At 43.7% G+C, this 23,841-nt stretch overlaps 1 protein-coding gene across 2 annotated transcripts; it reads left to right on the plus strand.

Annotated features, from left to right (window-relative positions):
- Positions 1-289: 289 nt before the first annotated feature.
- On the plus strand, positions 290-23,169 carry cep131 (centrosomal protein 131). Of its 2 annotated transcripts, XM_030078144.1 has the most exons (27): positions 290-466; positions 1,476-1,672; positions 1,861-1,955; positions 3,623-3,734; positions 3,994-4,121; positions 4,554-4,658; positions 5,733-5,909; positions 6,140-6,257; positions 6,359-6,475; positions 6,814-7,006; positions 7,404-7,501; positions 8,318-8,497; positions 8,695-8,886; positions 9,791-9,928; positions 10,029-10,154; positions 10,272-10,388; positions 10,686-10,715; positions 11,801-11,903; positions 13,459-13,660; positions 14,447-14,554; positions 16,055-16,172; positions 17,833-17,907; positions 18,572-18,714; positions 18,935-19,112; positions 19,523-19,719; positions 20,023-20,083; positions 20,193-23,169. In XM_030078144.1, exons 2-27 carry the CDS (start codon positions 1,487-1,489, stop codon positions 20,262-20,264), a joined length of 3,369 nt encoding a protein of 1,122 aa, XP_029934004.1. In that variant the 5' UTR covers positions 290-466; positions 1,476-1,486; the 3' UTR covers positions 20,265-23,169. The 2 variants fall into 2 exon arrangements, with proteins under 2 accessions (XP_029934004.1, XP_029934005.1); XM_030078145.1 differs by lacking the exon at positions 10,686-10,715.
- The last annotated feature ends 672 nt before the right edge of the window (positions 23,170-23,841 follow it).

Consider the following 23,841-nt stretch of genomic DNA (forward strand, 5'->3'; position numbering starts at 1 on the left):
GTTCATGCTGTCATTTAGTCGTTTTTGAACAATGAACAGTTCACCTGTGGATGTTTCAGAGGAATGTCTCCCATGCACACATTCCCTGACACTGATAACTTTAGAAACCCCCCTTCATCTTGGCATCATTCCTCCTTTTGCAAAGCCAACCAAACGTGAGTTTGACTAATACCCCCTCACAGTGTACAGTATGGACAGCTCTGCCCTGCCTATCAGATGTCTGTATACATGGACATTGTTTATTCTCCACCAATCCCGGTTGTCGAGGGGCGGAGCTGCTGGGCTCGTTACCACAGAGAAGATGTTGCGCGTTATTTTCGCTCCTTATCATCTTTGTCGACGGACTCTAAGGAATACTTTGACTGAACAGCAGTGGACCGTCCTGGCAGTTAAAAGATATTTACGATTGTTTACGAGGGTTGTGTTTGGCTAAATAATCCACCATGGAGAAATCCAGTTTCTAACTGTAAGTACTAGCTCATTAACCAACATTTTTGCTTGTCTGCTGATGATAGGGGTTAAGAAAAGTAGAGGATTTTTACTGTGACATAAGAAGGCATAACGTTATTCCGTGAGCCAAACCAGCACTTTTATAATAAATCCCCAGGAGTGGTTTTAACGCTACGTCGGGGATGTGATGACTTCAAGTTGCGGCAGCCAGCGTTCAAACGATTCGTTCATTTGACAAATCAGTGTAACGTTATTTTGCTCTGATTGCTACATCCTGATTCGCATCAGTCGCTTACCTAGGGAATAATTTAATTTGGTCCAGTCGATGTGGTAACAAGGTTTAGCTGTAACGTAACTACACAAACGTTACACTGATTTTTGTCCGCTAATGTTTTCAGTGTCCGTTGTTAGCTAAAACAACACATTGTATTTTTTTTTTTATTGCAGTGGCTGTTTTATCAAACCTGTCATGCTTATCCAGGCTTGGTTTTACTATCGGGGAAGATGAAAACACCAACATTTTTGACAGTACACACGATAGTAAAACGTTGCCCTTGACACAGTTAGCTAGCCTGGTGTGCAAAGAAGTGTTTTAAAAGCCAGAAAGAGCTAGCTAACATCAGCTTAGCAACACTGCATTTTCATGACATGGTCCTCTCAGTGAGTCAGCTCGCTGCTTAATGTAATGGACACGTGGGTTTAGACCATAAAGCTTACATATATATTTCTTCTGACTATTGTAAAGTTAGCAACCTCCCTGTTTGTCCACTGACACTTGCTTTGGCCGTCTGGTTCAGCATATACCCTCTCTAGTTTGCAGACAGATTCAGCTGTAGTAAAAGTTGTTAGTGGCTTTGTTTTTGGTTACCTGGGAAACAAACAAGCTGGCAGAGAGTGAGTCTTACATAGTCGCCTATTTTCAGTGAAGCACACACTGAAGTCCCTGAAGACACTGGAGGCAGGGTGTTTGTGGCCTGGTGCATCTTATGATCATTGCACATAACCAGCGTGTTGTCACTTTGCAGGCCTACAAAGGATGCATACCACACGTAGCCCCTCATCCATCCCGACAGGTGTCTCAGGAGATGCCCTGGACCTCAGCTTGACAGGCTCTCAGCTCTCTGTGTCCAAACGGCCCAGTAGCGCGTCACCTGGCAAATACTTCTCCCGCTCTGTGTCAGTGTCCGTGGCCAGCGACAGCAAGGGAAAACGCAACACCCTGGTGAGTAAACCGCTGTGCCACAGGTGCATTGCAATATGTGTGTCATTACAGGTATGACTGATACCTGTGATGGCATATCACAGTTGTTGTCTAGTTTGACTGAATGCTCCAGAATGCTGCATGATATCTAATGTATTATCTTTTCATCAAAACCTTGTTATTTATTTATGAGTGTTTTAACTCCACAGACTGATGCTAGCTTTGGCAGCTCTCGCTCCATCAAGAACCTTCGGCGATCCAACAGCACCACTCAGGTTAACCAGCAGGCCAACATCAGTTTAAGGTATACACACACACACACACACACACACACACACACCTAGAAAACTATAGGATATAATAAAAACAGATCCATTTATACAGTAGGAAATGTATAACTACATCAGAAATATTGTACACATATGTTTTTGAAAGGGGCTCTCATCTTAGTTTTGCTCTGTGAAATGAACTTTATTTTATTACTTAATTACTAATTGTTTAGATACATTAAGCTTTATACAGTACGTGCTGTTGCATGCACTCTGCAAAGCTACAGGATAATCTGTCTCTTTGGATCTCATTTTCTTCACCTGAGGACCTTATCAGTAATAAGAGCTACCTGCCATTGAAATATGAAGAACATGTGAATAGTTTTGAGTTTGGAAATGTCACAGCAGAATGTGTGCATTTTGAAAAATGTGTGTCAGCCAGTCGTCATGTTACCATAGTGCATGACTGCAGGAAAAAATACTGTAGCTCAGTCAGCGTATGTGGAGACTTGACTCCAAGCAGCGTGCCTCTCTTCAGTGTGCAACAGCTGGCAGCCCTGAGGCTTCAGTTGGACAATGGCCATTGTGGTGCGCCTGCTACTGCATGATAAAGAGGAGCAGGGCCTTGCTTTGTCCTAGGTTAGAGGGGGAGGGCAGGGACCTTGGGGTCGGGTTACCCCCTCCACCAGGAGCCAGTGAAAAGAGAAGTGTGTGTGCACGCTCTGATTCTATTGTCCGGCAGCTGCCGCCATCCCCCTCCCCTCGCTGCCTCCCAGGATGCAGAGCAGAGGGGCTTTAAATTTAAAGACATTCTAAATACCTCCTCTATACCCTCTGATTCTGAGTCTGTCATTGGGTCATTCTCCACCCTCTCTCTCTCCACTGCTTCCTCCCCTCCACGCATCACTCTCTTGTAAAAGGAAACGCGGAGGAATGTGCTGCCTGAATTAGTGTTGTCAGACTGCTTTTCATTGGGCCAGCTGGCTTAGCCCCTCACCCTTGCACACACACTTCAACTCACACATGCTCACACACATTTATACACTCACCCAGACAGCAGCAACACCCTCCACAGCACAGGCAGGCTCCAGCACAGATGCCAGAAGAGGCCAGGCCAGACAGGAGGTCACCCTACATCTGCGCCTAATGATGGAATTGCTGGTGTGTGTTCGGGGTGTGTAGGGCTATTTGAAGGATGAATGACAGGCCATTGGGATCAACATATGCATGCATGCATTTGCATGGAATCCATAATGGAATTCCCCTCGGCAGAGAGTCTGCTGCTTCATACTGGATTCCTGCACTTGGGGGGGGAGAAGAGAAGGGGATGAGTCTCATCTATGCAGCTGTCCTGACAACATTTAATCACAAAAGCTGCCACTGAAGGCCACGCTTAGAGGCCCTTGCTTTGTGTTGAGTTGCTTAATTGTGTGCTGTGTACTGCTAAGCCCTTGCTGTGTGAAAACTGAGCCTTCAAGCCGTGTGCTCATTCCTGCTTAAAAGGGCATATTTGAAACAGTTTGCTTGGCTAGACAGCCACCACCATTTCACTCTTAATCTTTTGCAAAACACATTTATAATAACAAAAACCTGAATGATATTTGTGATGATTTGGTTTAATACTGAAGGTCCACAGTGCAACATTGGTCACTGCAAAACAACAGGCTTTACCTGTGGCTGCTCTTGTGTTTGTGTTTCCTAGTGAGGACCAGAGTGATGACTTCCTGGCCCTGTTTGACAGCAGCTCAGATGGTCGTAGGAAGCTTGCCAGTCTCAGCAAGGCCTCACCTGACAGGACCACATGGAACATCCTGGTACTTGATATATCAGTGTCAAACAAACACATTTTTCCATTTGTTCATTTGCCATCCACTATAAATAGCCAATATCATAATTAAAGATAATTTTTGTATAATCATCAACGTTTGCAGATGCCAAAACCTTTTCCCCCCTTTCAAATATGGAAAATAATTTATACTAAACTTGTAAATAATAATATCAATTCAAAGGCAGTAAATAGTACAGTCCAGGTTCATCACATAATGTAAGAAGTGTATGCTCTGTGTATTTTAGGATGACCAGCCTAGAGCTTTCCCCGTACCCTCTAGTTCCCGCAGCACCGGCAGCATGGACTCTCCCACCAGCCTGAAGAAGAGAGAGCCTGGCATTGCACTGGCTGCCAATTTCACTGCCAACAACAGGTGGGCAGCGTTACTGACACATAACACACACCCACAGCTGGGAAATAGGCTCAGCAGAGCAGGGACAAGGCCTCTCCCTCAGCCTGGTGACTACTTGCACGGCTGCATTCTGGATTTCTATCTGCTTTCTCATGTTTCATACCTGCTGATCGTGGCAACTGATACTGCCTTCAGGCATTCCACCCACTCACTGAGACTTTTTCTCCCTGAAAATGGTCATAAGAATATCCGTGCAGGCTCAGTTTCAAATATGGTAAGAATTTGTGTCAAGGCACATACAGAATGAATTGCGGCACTGCCATAAAGGCGGTAGACTGTCAGCCCTCTCAGCACTTCACATAGATGCCATCACATGTGCTTTTCAGCTGGTTTGTAAATCAGAGCTATGTATTGAAAAAGTGAGTGCCATTTTGCCTTTTTCATTTTTTATAGGAGCAACAAAGGAGCTGTGGGGAACTCTGTCACCACCATTTTGCACAATAACTACTCTGAAAAGCCGCTCACACCTAAGAGCTCCAATCAGAAGCCATCCTTCAAGTGAGTCCAGATGTGTGAACATAATTGTTTGCATGACATAGTTTCACGGACATGCTCAACAGGATTAGACCAATACACTTGCATGATATTGACCTTTTACCTGAACTCAGATAATGGTCAATCAGTGTTGGCTGCTCCTGTGTGGGGGTCTTAAAAAAGTCTGAAAATGTATGAAAATGTTTTTTCTAAATATTTGGCTTCAAAACACTTGTCCGAAATTTGAATTTACGATTCCTTAATTTAATGTGAACATTCATCTAGTTTCATTTCTTCATCTATTTATTTTTGTCAAAATATGTCAAGTTCTTGTGCATTAGAGTCTAGAGCTGCAACTAACAATTATTTTCATTATCGACTAATCAGCTCCATTAGAGTCAGTGTTTTGAAACTCTAAGCCTAGTGATGAAGCCAATTTTGCTTTTATTCCGACTTGCTAGATGTTGGGAAATGTTTATTGTAGGTGAATCCATCTCACTTTATATTTACCTTTCATTCTTAACTGTAGAGAGAAATCGAACAAATCCTTGTACTTCCATCCTTCTCCAAGTTCTGTGTGAAAAAGTAATGCTTAGATGTTATTAGAGTGGCACCCTGCTATTTAACCTGAAGGAAGATGTTATAATGACAGATAATTGAATCTGTCTGCCATCTGTTTAAATACCTACCACTTCCAACCTAAAACCTACTTCTGCACCAGACCAAATATGTAGTACTTACCTCCATAGGTAACTGCAATGCTTTTTGAAAGAGAAAAAAGATTAGTTGTCCAACAAACAAAAAATTAAAAGTAATTTTTTGTTAAAAATTGTCTCAAATATAGGTGTGTACCTGTACACACCTTGAATAATTTCCTGCACACACTGAACACCGAATATTTGAATATAAAGTAGTTTGGGCATTAATTTAGTCTAAGATGTTGAATGTCAGCGTAACATATACCCGCTATCAGCACTGACAATCCAAAAATATTAATTTCAGCAAACACTCATTTTGGTTGAACTGCAGTCTTGAGTAAAAACGATAATATAATAATTTCCAGTTTGCATCTAGATATCACTCTAATTTTTCTTTCAGCAACATCCTGAAGGCCACAGTGAACGATGAGGCTTCACTGGAGAGCGGATCCCTAACCAAATCCCAGAAGAACTTCACAACATCCTCCACCTCCAATAACAAGACTCCAACATCAACGCTGCGTGGCAGCCCCATCCCAGCCCGCAGGAGAGAGGTCACTGAGGAGGAGGCAGAGAGGTCAGACTTCACCTAATCCAGAGTTAAACATTATGGTTTTAAAGGCATATTTGTGGAATTGTATAGACTTTGGCCCAGTCAAACATTCCACAGTTTAGGTTATTTTCACAGTATTTTGACATTCTGCTATTTCCACAGTAATCTCTGTGTCAGCTATTGTATGCCAATTAAGGTTATTCCTCTGTTTACTGTTTGTTTCCTAAAAGGGTAACTGTCCTGTGGTTTTGCAGGTTCATTCAGCAGGTGAACCAGGCGGCAGTCACCATCCAGCGCTGGTACAGACGCCATGCCAAGAAACAACATGATGACCAGGCAGCGCTCAAACACTTCCTCACCACCAAGAAAAAGGTGCACATTTCCCCCCAGGCTCGACACCATTTATATATCTCTTATATATCTCTATATCCCTTGCTTTTACTGTAAGAACGGTCTTGGTCTTTCCCATGTAGGAGCGGGAGCAGAGAGCAGAGGAAGACAGGTTGCCAGAGCAACAGAAGAAGAAGGAGGAGGACAGGAAACGAATCCGTGAGGAGAAGGCTCGTCTGGCTCGCCTTGCTGCCATCCAGGTATCACAGTTGATTTACATGACTTTGCTAGAAGTTGTATATTAACATTATTAATTACCTTGATAAGTTAGTGTGCTGAATAAAACAGCCATAAAACAGTTTTTTGTTGAGTTTAATTGAACTGTGACAGTGTTTTGGAGTCAATGCTTGGGCTAAAAACAAGACATTTCACTGCGACACAGGAACTTAAAGCCTTTTTTGCAAATGGCTAATTCAAAAGTGGATGCTCAAGATGGTCCCACATTTGTGGTGCAACTGCAAAGCCTCTTCAAGTTTTCAAAATATTGTTGGCTCACAAGAAGATGGCCTACCATTTCTTTTTTGGTGTCACGTTATAGGAGCTGCAGCAGAAAAGAGCTCAGCGGGCTGCAGAGGTGCAACATGTAGCTGAGGAGGAGCTGGAAAACCTGAGGCAGAGTGGTAAGGTGGGGCGCAAGAAGCCCCCCAAGATTTCCCCCACCAACAACAGCCCAGCTTCCCCAAGCAAGAACAGCCCAATGTCGCCCACTGACATCAAAGCTAAGAACACAGGTGTGTATGTCTTTGCAGATCCATCGCCATCATGCTGTGGTCAAGTAGTGTTTCCTCTGTATTCATTTAGCAGTGCTGTGCCACCACCGCAAAAATAAAATTAATGTGAAATGAAAATAAACATCATAATGTAGTTCAAAAGTGTAGTCCAGATGTTACAGAAGTAATGATTATATTGGGATTAAAAAACATTATTTGCATCTCAACTAGAATCTCAACTTGAAACATAACCTAGACTGTAAATATATATATATATATATATATATGTTACAGGCTCCAGTAACGCATTTTGGACCCCAATGAAATCCTCAAATCCAATCAAAAAATTAAAATTCAGGAAAGTATGGCGAATGTTAGAACCCTGTAATTGATTTGCTCATTGGCTGTGTTTCCACAGACTCCAATGTGAATGTTGTGACTGACCTTGGTGAAGTCTCCAGCTTTAGAGCCATTTCCCCAGCTTTGTCCAATCGCAGAGGTTCCCAGTGCTCCCAGGTAATAACAACAACAATAATAAGAAGAAAAAAATTAATTTGTTCAGCACCTTTCAAAACACAGTTACAAAGTGCTTTACAATAAAAACATAACATAATACAACGCAAAAGAGATTTAAAAGTTTAAAACAAAATAAACACCATGAAACTAAACACAATGAGAATAAAACGAGCTAAATTTCCATAATGTAAAATTACTTCACTGAATTTTTTTTTTTTAAAGTAGTTTTTAAAAGTGATCTAGAATACAAGACAGAGTTAGCAGCCCTGATCTCCTTCAGCAGATCATTCCAAAGTCTAGGAGCCTCTAGACTCATCAGTGCTGGGTTACTGAATGGGACAGAGAACCAAGACTGGTTGTTATTTTTGGCATTTGCACACTCTGGTCCTATGATCATTATCTCAGGAAGGAAGTTTTGAGATATCCACTTATGGATGTCAAGAAGGCAGTTTTGCAAGTTGACAGTTGTGATAATTGTTTAGTGGGCTCACAGCTTATATAGATCAGCGTACTGTCCGCATAAAAATGGAAACTGATATTATATGTGTGTAAAAGGTGGCCAAGAGAAAGCATGCAAATGGAGAAGAGGTCTGGACCCAGAACTGAGCCTTTAGGCACCTCACAGTGACATTTGTTGTAACTAATAGAAATCCTTCAGTCCCAATTGTTGTGTCAGAATTACAGCATTTTTCAGTAGATAAAAACCTCAGGCCATTAAATCATCTTCTGTGACCGCTTGCCAGTTCAAACTCTTTGTAGCATTTGGGTGTAATTGCCATTCACATTAAGAGTATGTTTGTCACTTCCATGTTTCAGGAGATCCTCCAGAGGTCAGTGAGTGTGGAGGACCAGCGTCAGGGTGCTATGTCCAGCAGGGCCCAGTCTAAAACCACCCTCAACGACCTGTTGGATGCCCTGAAGCTGTTAGAAGAAGAGCCAGAGAGACTGTCAGAGCCCAAGAGCTACCACAAAGACAAATATGCCTGGATAGATGAGGTCAGGTTTCCACTCTTTGTTATAGCATGTTTCATCTCACAGTATTAATTTCTTAGTTATTTGTTGATGACAACAAAAGCGTTGTCTGCATTTGAATCGGGGTCAGTTGTTGTTTTTCTCTGACCTCATTCACTGCTACCTTAGAGGCCTAATATTGCTGTAACCGTAACATGTATCTCTCATGTGATTCATCAAAGGATGGAGACTCCAACTCTCTGACCACAGACAACCTGGAGCGTCATGGCCAGCTGATCCACAACCCAGCTCTGCCAGATGGGGGCGTTCTACTCTCTGAGGCCAAGCTGCAGAGCATCATGAGCTTCCTGGATGAGATGGAGAAGTCCGAACAGGAAAGACCCCGTTCTGTCACATCAGGATCACACAGAGAGGTAAAGATCAGCAATTTGATTTTGAAACCACTATTGGTTCAGTTTTAGTCTGTGATTATTTTGTTGTAAACAGCTTCCCAACATTGACAGTAAGGGCTCCTTTTCACTATGAATATGTTACTTTTTCATTTAACTCTGACATTCCAGCAAATGTTCCCGTTATGTTAATCAGTGATTTTGCTCCAGCATTACAAGGTTCTTTGCCCAGCACTAAGCTGAGTAAATTTGAAAACACATCTTTTCCCTCTATTTTAGCTGTCCATCCACATTAAATCGGTGTTTTCCACCCACAAAAACGTTGCCTTTTGTTACAGTGTGGACAGCAGACTTTTGGAAAACAGTGTGAAATCGCTGGTGTAGTGTGGTGTGAATGGAGGGCCAAAAATTTGTTTTTAGATTTACCCAGTTCAGTGTGGACATGGCCTGAGTCTAATTCAGGTCAATCAGTCAGGATAACACTGTTTGCTCCTCCTCACTGTTTGTCATCAAAAGTTTGCCATTGTTTACTGGTTGTATTGTACAGTATATTGTACAGTATTTAATGGATGAAAGGATGTATAATGTGACAAAATAAATAAATTCAGAATTTATTAGATAGACAGATTTACTTTATTTATCCCAAACTGGGAAATTATTATTCATTATTATTATTATTCATTATATTCATTATTCATTGGAATTTTCATACAATTTCCACAATCATTTTCTTGTATTCTGAAAGAATAAAATAAATAAGCCAATGGACTGGACAAAATCTTTTTTTATGATTCGGTTAACTCTGTACTGCCACCCAGTGTTCTGATTGTGTTAATCCTACTATTTTTTGGATCTCATGACTAAACAACACAGTTGTGAGAGTTATTTTGTGCAGACTGGCTGTTGAATGGTTCCGCTATGTTTCCAGGTGGTGTTGTCCGAGGAGGAGCTGGTCGGAGTGGAGCAGGCATCAGCCACTGCGGCTGAAGTCAGCGGCTCCATGATGAGACTCAAGCTGGAGCTGGAGGAGAAGAGACGCACCGTCAACATGCTGCAGACTGCACTGGTGGGGGAAGCGCACGCAGACATTCACTTAGCCACAGTTCATTGTAAATTTAGTGCATTTCTTTAGCCTCAAGCACATGTTTACCTTCTTTCTTCATTAGGCCCAGCAGAGGGAGCTGACAGTGAGACATGTGAAGGAGACGGAGAAGGAGCTGAACAGAAACTTCCAGCTCCAGAAAGAACAATATGAAGCCACTATCCAGAGACATCTGTCCTTCATCGATCAGGTATGCACACACAAATATATTAAGTCCAAGCTCAAGTGCAGCCATTCTTGTTTCTGCCTTCCTCTGTGATATTTCTTTCTTTGTGACATAAAATTTGTCCCCCCTCTCTCTCTTCAGCTGATCAACGACAAAAAGGCACTAAGTGAACGCTGTGAAGGAGTGGTGGGAGAACTGAAACAGGTGGACCAGAAATACACCAAGAAGATTGCCCAGATGCAGGAGCAGCATGAAATGGTGAGGCTGGCAACATCTGCTCACAGGTCTGGCTTTGCCCACCAGGGGGCCAAATTGAGTCACTAAAACGTGGACCGTCTCAATGAAGACTTGAGAGATTGCGCCTCTGGTTCTCATTTTCACTGCAAATAACTTATGCTTCTCTGCTTACGCTTTGTGTCTGTGCATCTCGTGTGACTGTATTTGCCCTCTTGCAGTGCTGCTTTTGTTTAACTGTCTTTTCTCTCTCTTCCTCCTCTTCCTCCTTCCTTTCTGTCTCTGTCCCTGTCTGTATGTCTAATGTTTTTCTGGCTTTAGGTGTGGCAAATTCTGGGTCCCTTGTGCGAGGTAACATTTTTTTTCCTCTAACCCACACATCCCTGTCAACCATCATCTTTCTCACTCCACCTTTGCTTCTGTCTTTCCATTTGTTCATCCTCCACATCTGCTCTTGGGACAGTCTGTCTGCATGTGAGTCTCCTCAGGCTGGTCTCTTGTCAGGTTTGTCTGTAGTTTTGGTCTTATACCAAATACGAACCTTGTCCTACGATGCTGGCTCACTTTGCAGTAGGGTACTTGTCTCCCTAGATCCTGTTTGAACTCCTCTCCTTTCATAACCTGGCTTGCTGGTGTATCTCAGTAATCTATTTGTTCTTATATCAGTATTTGACCTTAAACTCCCTTACCTGTTCTTGTTGTCACAGAGTGACAGTCAAACCCTGTGATCCACAATTGACTCCCCCTGCTTAAAATAGGACCGGGGGGGTGCTGCACCTGCGTCAGTAGTAGTCCTCATTGCTTTAGTGACACTTGACAGTGCCATGACTGGGGCTGCACCAAACTCAGGATTTCCTCAGTCGAATCTGATTCAGCTAATCAATACAATAGTTAGACTATTCATTGCTCTATTTTTTAAATTTTTTTTTCATAGACTATCTGCTATCCAGAAAATGCGTTAGCACAAGTTTCAGTGTTGATAGATGATGTTAATATTAACCAAAGTAATCATACTCAATTAGTCAAATTCTGCAGAGTCATAAAATATTTTTATGTACTTAAAATTTATAAACTTCATTAAAGCCAGTCTATGAAGATCTTAATTGTCGGCTAGTTTAAATTTCCAGCACAGAGTATGTCGCTACCTTGCAGTTTTGTTAGAATAATGAGACAGAATAATGAAACATACATGGATATGTCTGGTTAAATAAAGCTCTTAACTTTGTCAATTTGTAAACAAGGAAAATGTAAGAGATTAAGTTATTACTACTACTACTAACAAAAATTTAAATGACTGCACAGCTCAAAGAATCTCAGCCGACTGAGGGGGTTCATGGTAGATGATTCAGCATGTCACTCTTGTGGGGCAGCCCTTATGATCTTGTTGCATCCACCATAACTTGCCATCTGCTGTCCTTCACCTGCTCCATGCACAGGAGATCAAGAAGCTGAAAGAGCTGATGAGCGCTACAGAGAAGGCCCGTCGGGAGAAATGGATCGACGAGAAGACCAAGAAGATCAAAGAGATCACTGTCAAAGGTATTACAGCAGTAGCCTCAACTAGTATTGGAAATCTGAGATTTTGACTATTTTGGCTCCCTTGCTCCTCAATCAGAGCAGAGTTTTAGTTATGCTCTGAAACATAACCTGTAATTCCAGTGTGTCCTGGGGTAACTTTTCCTGTTAGACCTCATCTTCCAAACTTCACTTGCTTACATCAGTACCGTCCTGCTTTTTCATAAAACCTCTGTTTTAACCAAAATACGACAGCATCTCAGAACTAGAGCTACAGCTACCATGTCATGTATCCTATAGAAGCAGTGAAGCATAACCTCAGTGACTGGTCAGCTGCTTTTCCTTTCTATTGCATTATAAATGCTCATGCAACCCCTTTATGCACGTAGTTGGCCTTCTGGTGGGTAAGGTTGAATTTTTGAATACATTACAAATAATGTCATAATAGATAAGAAAGTCATTGCAAAAAATGAATAAAGGGTATTTTTTCAAATCATCTTTGTGGGGGACAGCTTAGGCTTGATTGGGGCCAAGTCTGGTCAAAACCACAATTTTTACCATAGTTGGCCCCAATTAGGCTTTCTCATAAAAAATTTAGAGCACTGCAGCCAAAAACTCTAATCAAAGTTGTTCTCACATGCCTCTCAGAGGACGCTGATCCCAGAAAGTTGGCAAGGATGGCAACTTGGGATACTAATTGGTTTATGAAATCTGTAAGAAGTTTTGAAATGTTTCCACCCATAGCAAGCTACTAACACAGATATCCTACTTTTCAGTGCTCATGCTGTCTCTGGGAGGGCTCTGTCCTTCCAGCAGCTGGCAACTGAACTTACTAACTACCTCAAAGAAAACAAGCTGCATCGTGAAGTGTCCTCCAATACTGGTATATATAAATGTTTCCCTATCTATGGACACTGGAATGATAAAGAAACTGAGAGCAATTGCAATTGTTATGTTTAGCTATTTCTGGTTTGTTCAATTTCTTGTTGAGCAATTCTCCTGAGCCTTACCATGTTGTTCCATCTATACGAATTTCCTGCCTGTGATGACCTGATTCCTTGAAAAAGTCCCAATTTTAGTGTTTGCTTTTTTGGCATTGGTACAATCACAGGGCTTGACGAGTGGTTACTTGAAAGCAAAGAAATTATGACTGCACACTCAGCTCCACCTAAACATTATACATGTTAACGTTTTGGTTGGTGGACCTTCCTCAGGACATTTGTCTCAACTGAAATTGACAAAATAACCTTTACATGGAGGTGATAGTGTGGGTATTCTTTCTTTGTTTTTAAGTATGATCTCTGTGACAAGCCTCTCTTGTTTTTTGGTGTACGCTTTTCTTAACATTGCACCTGAGGAGATCATTTCTCATTGCGCTCAGGTACATGTACTTGGAAAAATGCTTTTGGGTGCTTTTGACTCATGGATGGTCAAAATCAGTGATCTCAAATTAAAACAAAAAATGTCATCATTTCTCACATCTCGCTTTTTTCCTCTTGACTTTTATTCGGTTTGCAGTGAAGATCATGCAGCCACAGGCTACACATGCAAATTGTTGTTTTCCTTCTTTTTACTCCAGGTCTGGAACCGGAGATCCAGAAGCTGATCTCCAAGCATAAGCAGGAGTTGAAAAGGCTGCGGGTCCTCCATGAAGCTGAACTGCTGCAGGCAGACGAGAGGGCAGCCCAGCGGTATGTCCGCCAGTGTGAGGAGCTCCGCCAGCAGCTGGAGAGGGAGAAGGAGGAGCAGTGCCAGAGAGAGAGGGAGCTGGCCAAACAGAGGTAGTCATGTAGTCATATCACACATCTTAGCCTGCATGCAGGCCATATACTGTTACGCCCTTTTCCTTTTCTTTCTGTCTTTCTTGTTTGCTTGCTTTATATGTTTCCAGTTGTATTTGTCTACAGTGCTTTTAATCTAAAATGCATTATAAGATAAACTGCAATGTTATGATCAGCACGCACAAGCACTGCAGTCAGTATGCACTCATGAACATAGATGCACTTAAAACACGCTTCACAAGATTGTACGCTCACTTGTGGGAACCCCTGAAACCCCAAGTCACATAATCATGTTTGCTACCCTGTCAAGTGAAATCTGAACCAAACAAAGGAACATCTATGAAGTCGCTTCAAGGTAAACCTTCTACAAATCAAGCAGTCTGTGTGAAGCTGAGTGCATCAAAGCCTGGGGTGCTGCAGAGATGCCTTTCTCTCTCTGAATAGTTTATTTCTCATGCATGTTCTCATGCCTATTTTTGGAAGTGCTGCAATCAAGCTCACCCGTCCTGCACTGAAAGGTTGAGACACAGACACACACAGGCTTTTAATTGTACTAACATCCATTTGAGATGGAGAATTTGGTGATGACCTTGTTCCATTAGCAAAAATACTGTAGACCAGTAGAGTTTACAGTTGTGTCTGGCGTATGTGAGGTGCTACTGTTAGTAAGACTTTGGTAAACAGTTAGACTTTGTGTGTGCTTGGCCGCAATGTAAGAGTTATCTCTTGTTTAGACTTGTCTTAGCAGCATGTGTACAGTCACACTGATGTATGTGTGTGTTTCAGATATGAGAAGCAGCTCCAGGAAGAGGAGCTGTCCTTGCAGCAGCAGAGGAGGCGTCTCTACAAGGAGGTGGCTGATGAGAAGGAGAGGCTGGCCCAGCTGGCTGCTAGGTATGGTTAAAGGTTATCCCCTGCCTCTCTCAGTCTCCATCTCTCTAATGACAGTGTAAGTGCTTAAACCAGGGCCAGCTATCTAGAAAACGATATCCTTAAAAATCACTGGGGTCCCATTCATTCATTCATTTCATTCACTTTCCAAGCCGCTTATCCTAATTAGGGTCACAGGGTGCTGGAGCCTATCCCAGTGCTCATTAACCAGCTTTCCACTGTCATGCCACTGTGAGCTAGGGATATCTTTGAGCCAGACAGTGCTCAAGGCCCACAGCTACAAACTGCAAAAACAAAAACCGTTTGTGTTTCCACTCTCGTGCCAATAGCCCTGCAGTCTTGTGCTATAACTTGCCCATCACATGCTGCCTTGATGTAAAAGTCACACATGCCACCCATGCAGGCAAGTGGGAAATAGGAATCAAATGAAAACCAACCACACTGAGTATTAATGACCCGCAGATAACATAACCTTGTAAGACCCCAGATAACTTAAAATTGCCATACTGGAATTACAGCTAATGCCTTAAAGCAATTTACAACACAAGTAGTCTAAGATATATTCAGGTAATGTACTTTGGCCATTTTACTAGCCACATAAATTAATGCCAAAGAATGCACCAACTGATTCTGCCTCCAGCAACACAACCACGCTGTCCCAGGTGGTCTCTCTGCTGATTACAGGGCGATGACTCAGGAGACTGTCCCATCAGCTTGTACTAAGGAATTTTTTCCCTTGGACGCCACTTTGTGCGTTGTATGCTTTAACTGCCTATGCTGAAACTTCTGTTTTTTTATGGATCTGTCCCGTGGTGCGTTGGATCCCCACCGCTGCCAGCTCTCTCACTATATATCGCATAATGTCCTCATTTTGGCAAACACCGTCAATTTGACATTGGACATTGTCCTCTGCACAGACACTGAGCAGAGCCCTAATGTCCTCATTTGACCAGTACCGCTGGTAGTTTTTCTTTTCTCCATTATTGTTCTGCAACAAAAGTGAGCTGCTGCGCTGACATCTGCACTTACCAGTTGCACCTGTCTCCCTGCCCAAAGCCAGGTAAGCCCTGGCAATGACCCTTATCTCCACCTCAGACCTCGGTTAGCCCTGTCTGGCCCATAGGTATTTGGTGGGCCATTAGCACCTGGAAACTGGCCCCGACCTAGCCCCACGGAGGCCCGGTCAAAGACTGGAAGTGACAACAGAAATGCCACTGGTCTTTGCACACACTACTATACCCACATTGGACGTGACAGTGGAAAGCAGGTTATTGGCCAGAAGGCCAGGAAACTGGGGTCCCAGTGGTTTCAAATCTTCCACAAAACGATATTCCACAGTGATCACTTTAATCCAAGGAATTAGAATCTGAATCAATGGAATATCACAAAAAATCCCCCAAGCCTCCTATTTAGAGTTGTGCTTAGGTTACAGTCATTATCCTGGCTCAGTGCTGATGTGCCCTTGAGCAAACAGTGGACAACAGGATGCATTTATTCTTGCAGGCAGCGAGCTGAGCTGGAGGATCTACGGAGGCAGCTGGAGGACAACAGCTCACTGGCCGGCCGAGCCCTCAGAGAGGAGCTAGACAAGACCAGAGAGGAGCAGGAGAGGAGACACCAGGTGCACACTGACTAGAAAATAACTTCAGGAAGGAAACCCAGCTCTTTAAAATGTTGGAAAGTGGGGAAAAAATGACACATCATGGGTTCCTAGTTCTTTTTTTTCCATGAAACTATTATCAGAGCATCAAAGTCATAAAAATGCAAATTGTGGTCGGTCAGTCAAGGGTGAGAGAATTCTCTATATCCAGGAGCTGTCAAATAAAATCATAATTTACAGCTTTTGAGAATTAGTTTTTTCTCCAAATATATCTGTTGCTTATAGTATGTCTTATTAATAAACTAAAAGGCATGTTACTGTGAAAATTTAACAGTAATGATGAATCTTTTCACCTAAGCTGCTAATTTTCACACAACTCCCACATTCCTCTTGCCATACTGAGAAAGAATTATACGTTTTTGCCACACAGAAATAGATATCAAATGCCAACCTGGAAGAAAAGGAAATAGAAGGGTAATGCTTAACGGTCATGCATTGTTTGTTGAAACAAAAAAAGCTAAATACAACAGTAGAGAGAACAAGAATATCAAAATACAGGAAGTGGTGACTGCTTCTCTGGCATAATACAAAACTACTCTTGCATTCTTTAAAGCAACATTGTACATCCCCAACATTTTAGCAGTGTGGTATGATGAACTGTACAGAAGCTGTGATTGTTTGTCTTTCGAAGCATTTTTTAGCATCTGAACTGAACTTGAAAATCTGTCTGTGACGTCTAGTTGCCTTAGAAATCTTGTCTCAGTGTGTACTAGAGTTCTCATCGGGCCTGAAAATTAAGACCCGACCCGACCCGGGCCTGACTGGGCCAGCCCGATGCCCGGCCCGACCCGACTAATTAGCCGAACTTTAGGCCCGACTGCCCGATAAAGCCCGAAAAAAAAAAAAAAAATCGCCAAATTCGCCATTATTTAACAGAGCCGGTCGGCCGCGGCACCGGGGCACCATCAGTCGGTATCAGGCGGGCCGGCCGCGGCACCGGCCAGCATGAGGCAGCTCACCTGTCAGATCCGGCAGACCTGACCGGTGGGCGCGGTACCGGACGGTGCCGCGGCTGGCCCGCCTGATACCGACAGATGGTGCCGCGGCATGTGCGGGTCAATACGGTAGTCTAGAAAACTGGAGATTTTTTTTTTTTTTTTTTTCTCGTGCGCCCCCAAGTAGATTGCGCCCTGGGCAGTTGCACTGCCCATAGCAAAAACCGTCCCTGCTGCCGAATCTGCCAGCACAGCCGGATACTGCTGCAACTCTCTCTCACTTGTTTGCGCTGCGCTCGCACAGCTGGTTGTCTGTCTGTCACTGAAAGTTTAGCCTCCAAATCCAATCCAGTCTCTCACTCTCTCCACCAGTCACATAAAAATGAAACGTCATAATCAATAACAGAACACATAATTCTATTTTTTTATTTAAAAAAAAAAAAAAAAATCCCCCACAGAACCCGAAGCCCGACCCGACCCGCCCAATTCACGTAAATTTTAGGCCCGACCCGACCCGAAAATGTCGGGTCGGGTCGGGTCGGGTCGGGTTCGGGCAGAATATGAGAACTCTAGTGTGTACACCCCAATGTGCATTCAGTGGGAGTCCCGGTAGGAGAATGTTTTTGTTTGGATGGCAGGCCATAGGAGTGCAGCAGGCTAATTAGCTGTGTTGTATTTGTAACTAGGTGGAGATGAAAGCACTACAAGAACGACTTGAGATTGAAAAGCAGACCTGGGAAGAAAACTACATGAAGAAAGAGGTTTGTGTGTGCATGCATGCTCTTGGAAACATACTTCCAAGTTTAGTGCTGTAGCTCGCTCTTAGCCACTCCCCCTTTTCATGGTGACAGAGCAAACCACTAAATATCCTGTAAATGTAAATTATTGTGCCTTTGGGACCCTTTTAGCATCTGGGCCAGCCCATTGTACGTAATGCAATCTACTGCATTCTGTACACTGTTGATTCTTGCCTCAGTGGTTCAGATTAACAAGTGCCACTTACTCACTTAGTATGCCTAAAAAGGCCAGGAGCTGAGTTTTTTTCCACTGGTCTTTTTCCATTATTTAGTAACATACCAAGTGGCACATTGCCAACTCTATGTTATCTATGTAACAAAGTGAAAGCAGTCCTTGCTTCCCCCCACCACACCAGCCATTTTCCTCTTAAATGTCATGTGGTCAGCACCCTGACCACATGGAATGAGGAAGAATGGAGGCAATAAGTCAGGAAAAAATGAACACTTCACTTGTTTGTCAGAGACCCCAGTATGCACTTTCATTGTGGTGAGCGTTAAGTAGTAATCAAAAAAGCAGTGAGAACTGGTGGATACGTTTTATTACAGATGTGTTTGTGTGTTTCAAAGTATGTTGAGGCTATATGAGGTCAAAAGTCAGCTGGGAGTGACAGCTTGTGTGTGTCCACAGGAAGCATGGCTGCTGAGTCGGGAGCGTGAACTCAAAGAGGAAGTGCGCCGTGGACGTGACAAAGAGATTGAGTTAGTCATCCAGAGGCTGGAAGAAGAGACCAGCGGGGCCAGAGAAGAGTGTGAGAGGGCAGCTGACAACAGGTGTTAATCTACAGCTGCTCCCAATCACCACACATTGCGTTTGGTCTTTGACAAACAAGTACATGTAATGGAGAAAGTGTGGTGCCCACTTGTAGACTATTTTTGATGGTTGCATCTCTGCTCCTGTTGTTGTAGCTCAATTTTTTTTTTTGTCCCATGTAAATAACAGTTTCACCGTATGCTTGTACCAACACCAAGCACTAACACATGCTGTTTCCAGGGTGAAGCGTGTAAGGGAGAAATACGAGGCTGAGCTGAGAGAGCTGGAGCGCTCGGAGAGGACTGCTATGGAGAAACAGCAAGAGTTGAGGAAGAGACAGATGGAGATGGAGGGAGAGCTCATCAGAATACAGGGCTTGCTCAGACAGAAGGAGCAGGAGATTGAGGACATCACGCAGGTACGGAAGAAATCGCTGTCGTTCATCAAGGTTTAAGACCCTTGTGTCCCAAGTCCTTTCTGCCTTCTAGAGCAAGGGTGGGCAATCATGTGCCATGGAGGGCCGAGAGGCTGCAGGTTTTCTTTCCAACCAAAAACTACACCAGCTGATTTCACTGATTAGTCCCTGCTCTCTGCTTGAAGGTGAGGTAATCAGTGAAATCACCTGGTGGAGTTTTTGGTTGGAAAGAAAACCTGCAGCCTCTCGGCCCTCCATGGCACATGATTGCCCACCCCTGTTCTAGAGGATTGTAATTTTACAAAGTTATTACCATTTTATCACCCAACATTTCCTGAAAGCAAATGAATTTTAACGCTGCAGTGTATATGATGCATAAACCTTCCCATCTGACTTTGTCCAACACTTGGCAGACTAGGGACAAGCTGGTGGAGGAGCGCCGCAGCCTTGCAGAGGTGATCAGGCAAGAGTTTGCCGACAGGCTGGTGATGACAGAGGAGGAGAACCGCAGGATGAAGGTGGAGGTGTCAGAGGTCAGGGCCCGACTACGGCTTGAGGTGGAGAGAGTCACCAGGGAGAAGGAGGAAGAGCTGGCTGAGGTCCACCAACGGTAAGACTGGAGGACTGGAATTGATATAGCAAAAAATAGATCCAAGGGCGGGTGAACAAGTGATGGAGATGGAGATGGATGGATGGAGTACTGAACCTGAGCAGTCTAAATGTACTTTAGTATGATGGATTGGATAGGATAGAATATAGCATGCTCATGTACATTTATCTGTTGTGAAAAGGGAGTGATCAGTCAGTTGCTGAGAAAAATGTTTGGCGTGAAGTGACGGGAGCAAATCAAAATCTCACATTTTTGGTTTGGAAGTAGCACCTAATTAATATGCTTGTCCCTCCCGCTTGCCAGAGTGAAGTCGGCCATCTTGAAGAAGGAAGAAACCGTCAATAATCTTCGGAAGCAGCACGAGGTGAGGCACCTGTCATGCAACGTAGGCTGTCAGAGCATGACCACCAAGTAAACACACTCTGTGGGAGATGATTGACAGTGTGAATATAAATTGCCTTCTCCTCTCATAGGCTGCCGTGAAGAGGGCGGATCACCTGGAGGCCCTGTGGGAGCAGCAGAGGAAGCAGCTGCTGGAGAAGTGACTGACAGGATGGCCAGGCCTCATCCCTCTGGAGCACCCCCCCCGCCTCCCAGCTTCTCCCTCTTCCTTCCCTCAGTGCTCTATCCACTGTGTCACTTGGACCACCCCCCGGTTTCTTGGTTTTCCTTTGGATATTGTTTCTGCCAGCAAGATGGAGCTCCAGGGACCGAGCCTTGTCCTACCTCATTTGAAACATGTAAAACGGGACTTCGAAGGAACGCACTGGGCTTCAATATGTAGGTTCCCTCCCTAGGCATGAAAGATAATGTGTGTAAACCCTCCCTTATTTAAAAGACACAAACCAGGTGGCTACTTTCTTCAACAGCCGGCTCAAAGGCTATCGATGGACCCATCCATTCGTTCTGTTGGAGAGGAGGAATGCTGAGATTTTTTTTTTTTTTTTTTTTTGACCATACCACCCCCTTTCTACATTCTGTGGGAGTAGGAGAGCCTCCTTGTTTCCCTCACAGTGTGACTGCCACAGAGAACAGTTCCAGATGTTTTCAAAAACCAGCCCAGGCCTGTGCTGCCGGTGTAAAGGAGAGTTGGAAAGGGTGGGGGTTGTTCTCTCTGAAGGCCCACTTACAGCCACCCACCCCCCACCAACTTCCAGGATTCAGATCACAGAGCTCCAAGTTGTGCCTGTGCGAGCCCAGGCTCTCGGTTCCCCCTTTTGTGTGTTGAGTCATAGATGCCTTTTGTGCCAGTACCCCCTCTGGGCTAGTGGTAATTACATGATCTAGCCTTGGTAGGTACACCCCAACAACCCAACCCCTCCATCTCCCCTCTCTGCAAGCCCAGTATAGCTCTGAACAGTTTGTTAGGTACGTCTTGAACCAAAATCAGATCTAACAAGGAGGTTAAGAGTAGTGTACTAACATTGGTTATAGGCTACAGTTATAGAGCGTGTGCAAGAATGTTGCTAGAAAGAATGCAAGAGTGGCTGTGGGCAAATTTAGGAACAGGAGGGAAGAAAAATGGGACTTCTCGTAGCGTGTTTGAGGTCAAATACAGAGAGGTCATGATTGCAGAGCAGGTTTTTGAAAGCTTTTGAATGTGGGATTGAAAGAGGGAAGAGGAGAAGGGGGGCGGCGAAGGGATGGAGGAATGTGCATAGAAAATGTTTATAGGATTAGGAAAGCAGAGCCTGGGACAGAGTGGGGTTGGAGAAGGGTTGAGAGGGTGCACAAGGCAGACAGCTGGTTTCATGTGACCGGGCGTATGCTCAAAGCCCCATAGGTTTTGCCACGCCAGATTCAGAGGCGGCACTGTGACAGAATGCATCATACTCTGAATGGAGTGACAGTGGGCCTTGACCAGGCCTCAAGGCACACACATACAAATTATGGACCCCCGACCTGCTCACTAATTCTCTCATGAGCCACCAACTCTCAGCACTTGACATTTTCAGTGACTTTCCTTTATGTTGCATTTTTATTCTTTTAATATGGTCTTTTTTATTTCTAATGTGCTAACGGCTAAAAACGGAAAATATGAAGGTGTTAATAAGTTCCCCTCATGGACACAAAAGCTCCTTGTGAGTAAGATTTCAGCGGGAATTGCCTTTTTAGGAGAGTCCATAGCTTGAATTAGTGTAGGGGTCTGTAACAAGAGTTTGCACTGCAGTAGGAAACTCTAAACCACGGAGTAAGCCTGTTATTTAGGTGCAGCACAATGTGACAGACTGCATTCTACTGCAGTTCTCATAGCCCCATGGCCCCCCAAATGACCTCAAATCGTAAAATATTTCTTTTTTAATTTATTTTCCCATGTAGCACTCTTATTTGACGTTTTTAGTGTTATTTTTCCAGCAAATGCTGTGGACGAGCTAATGGTTTTGAAGTAACAATTTCACAAAGCTAGCGAAGGTGTCAAGTGTTTTGCGAGCGTTTCGCAAAAATGTAAGAAAGCTGCTTGGCGATGGCAGATGCCATTCTCAGATGTTCTAAGTGCAGTATGTCAGGTTTTTCTGACATGGAATGTAGGTGTCCGAGCCACAATGGTAGAGGTTCCTATGAAGGGTAATGTAGTGATGAGGGTCTATGTAGTGCAGGGTTATGGGTAATGCGGTTTCTTACCTCATTGGCATTAAATATGAATGATGTCATTTCAGCCACATTGTTACCTTGGGAGGGGACAGACCAAAATCCCAGTAGTAAAATTCACTTCCAACTTGTCTTCACAGGTCTTTTTTTAAAAAATGAAAAAAGAAATTAAAACTTAAACAGTCCGTGCATGCAGTCTTTTAGTGAGAGACAGAAGTGACTCATTTGGTTGTCAAGGCTAGCATGTGTCACCCATCACAGCTGGTTTCACGGTCAGTAACTGAGATTAGATGTGAGTCATGGTGACCATGACCTGCAGGTCCCTGAGGTTTTGAAGCGCCACAGTTTGCTCCCAGCCTCCCATTCCTCTGCTGGTACTGGCACAGCAGATGGCTGTTGGCCTCGTACCCTAGAGGGTGGCAGTATGGGTTGGCATTTCTCGCGCATGCCCGTCCCACATGTGCCAACGAGCCTTGCCTTTGTGTGCGTGTGTGTGTGTGTGTGTTCGTGCCACAGTTGTACCATTCCTCTGTTTTTGGCCTGGGATGACCCTGATGGCGTGAGTGCAGTAACACACACACACTGACACATATAGAGTGCTCTATTTGAAGTTTTAGTTTCACTTTGTACACAAACCACTCCAGTTGTTTTGTTCGTATATATATATATATATATATATATATATATATATATATACATATGTACCTTTGTGCCCGAACTCGTAGGTCTTGACTGAACCTATTTCTTATGTTGTTTTAGTCTAGTTTTATTACTATTCATGGTGATGGTTCAAAACTGTGAAAATGTTGGTGACTGATCTATCAGCGAGAATAATAAAAAGAAAACGACATTTGGAAGACAGACTGTTTCTCGTCCTTATTCTCCGAGGGGAAAAAACAACAACAATTGTTCGTTTGTTTCCACTCCCCACCCTCCTCTCATCCCGCTCTCTGTCTCTCCCCGTCTCTCTCTGTCAGACCAAAAAGTGTCTTCAGTCATATCTAGTCAATACCCTCTGGAATCTGAATGCGTAGCCAAAATAGTTTGGGGTTTGGAACTTGATACAATTGATTTATTGAAGGGGATTCTGAAAAAAAAAATTGTAAAAATGCCTAGCATCACTGATGATTTAACAGTTCTGTTAAAATAACAGCAATGCTGAAATGTCTGTAAACTAGTTTTTCAACAATATCTTGTCAAAGCAAATATTTCCCAGTAATAGATCATTAATTGCAGTGTCCTTTCCTGCTCTTTGCTGCCTTTATGAAGACCGGCTGACAACACCAGAGGGGTGTTGTAGCCTATGCATCTGGAATAATGTCCAGAGCTGACCCACTTCTTTCCTCCCTCCCCCTTTTTTCTTTCTTGCCCGCTAGCGAGCTTGCTTCCTCCGACTGCCAAAGCAACCGGTGGTGCGTATTGAAATGCATCTCTCCTTTCTGTATGTTTCCTTTCTCTCTTTTCACAGAGGAAACCGAACCTAGAGAGGCACGCCGACTATTGACTCCCACTTGGCTTCAAGGTCCCCGCTGA

Source organism: Myripristis murdjan, chromosome 19, assembly GCF_902150065.1.
Source record: "Myripristis murdjan chromosome 19, fMyrMur1.1, whole genome shotgun sequence".
Classification (NCBI taxonomy): Eukaryota; Metazoa; Chordata; class Actinopteri; order Holocentriformes; family Holocentridae; genus Myripristis; species Myripristis murdjan.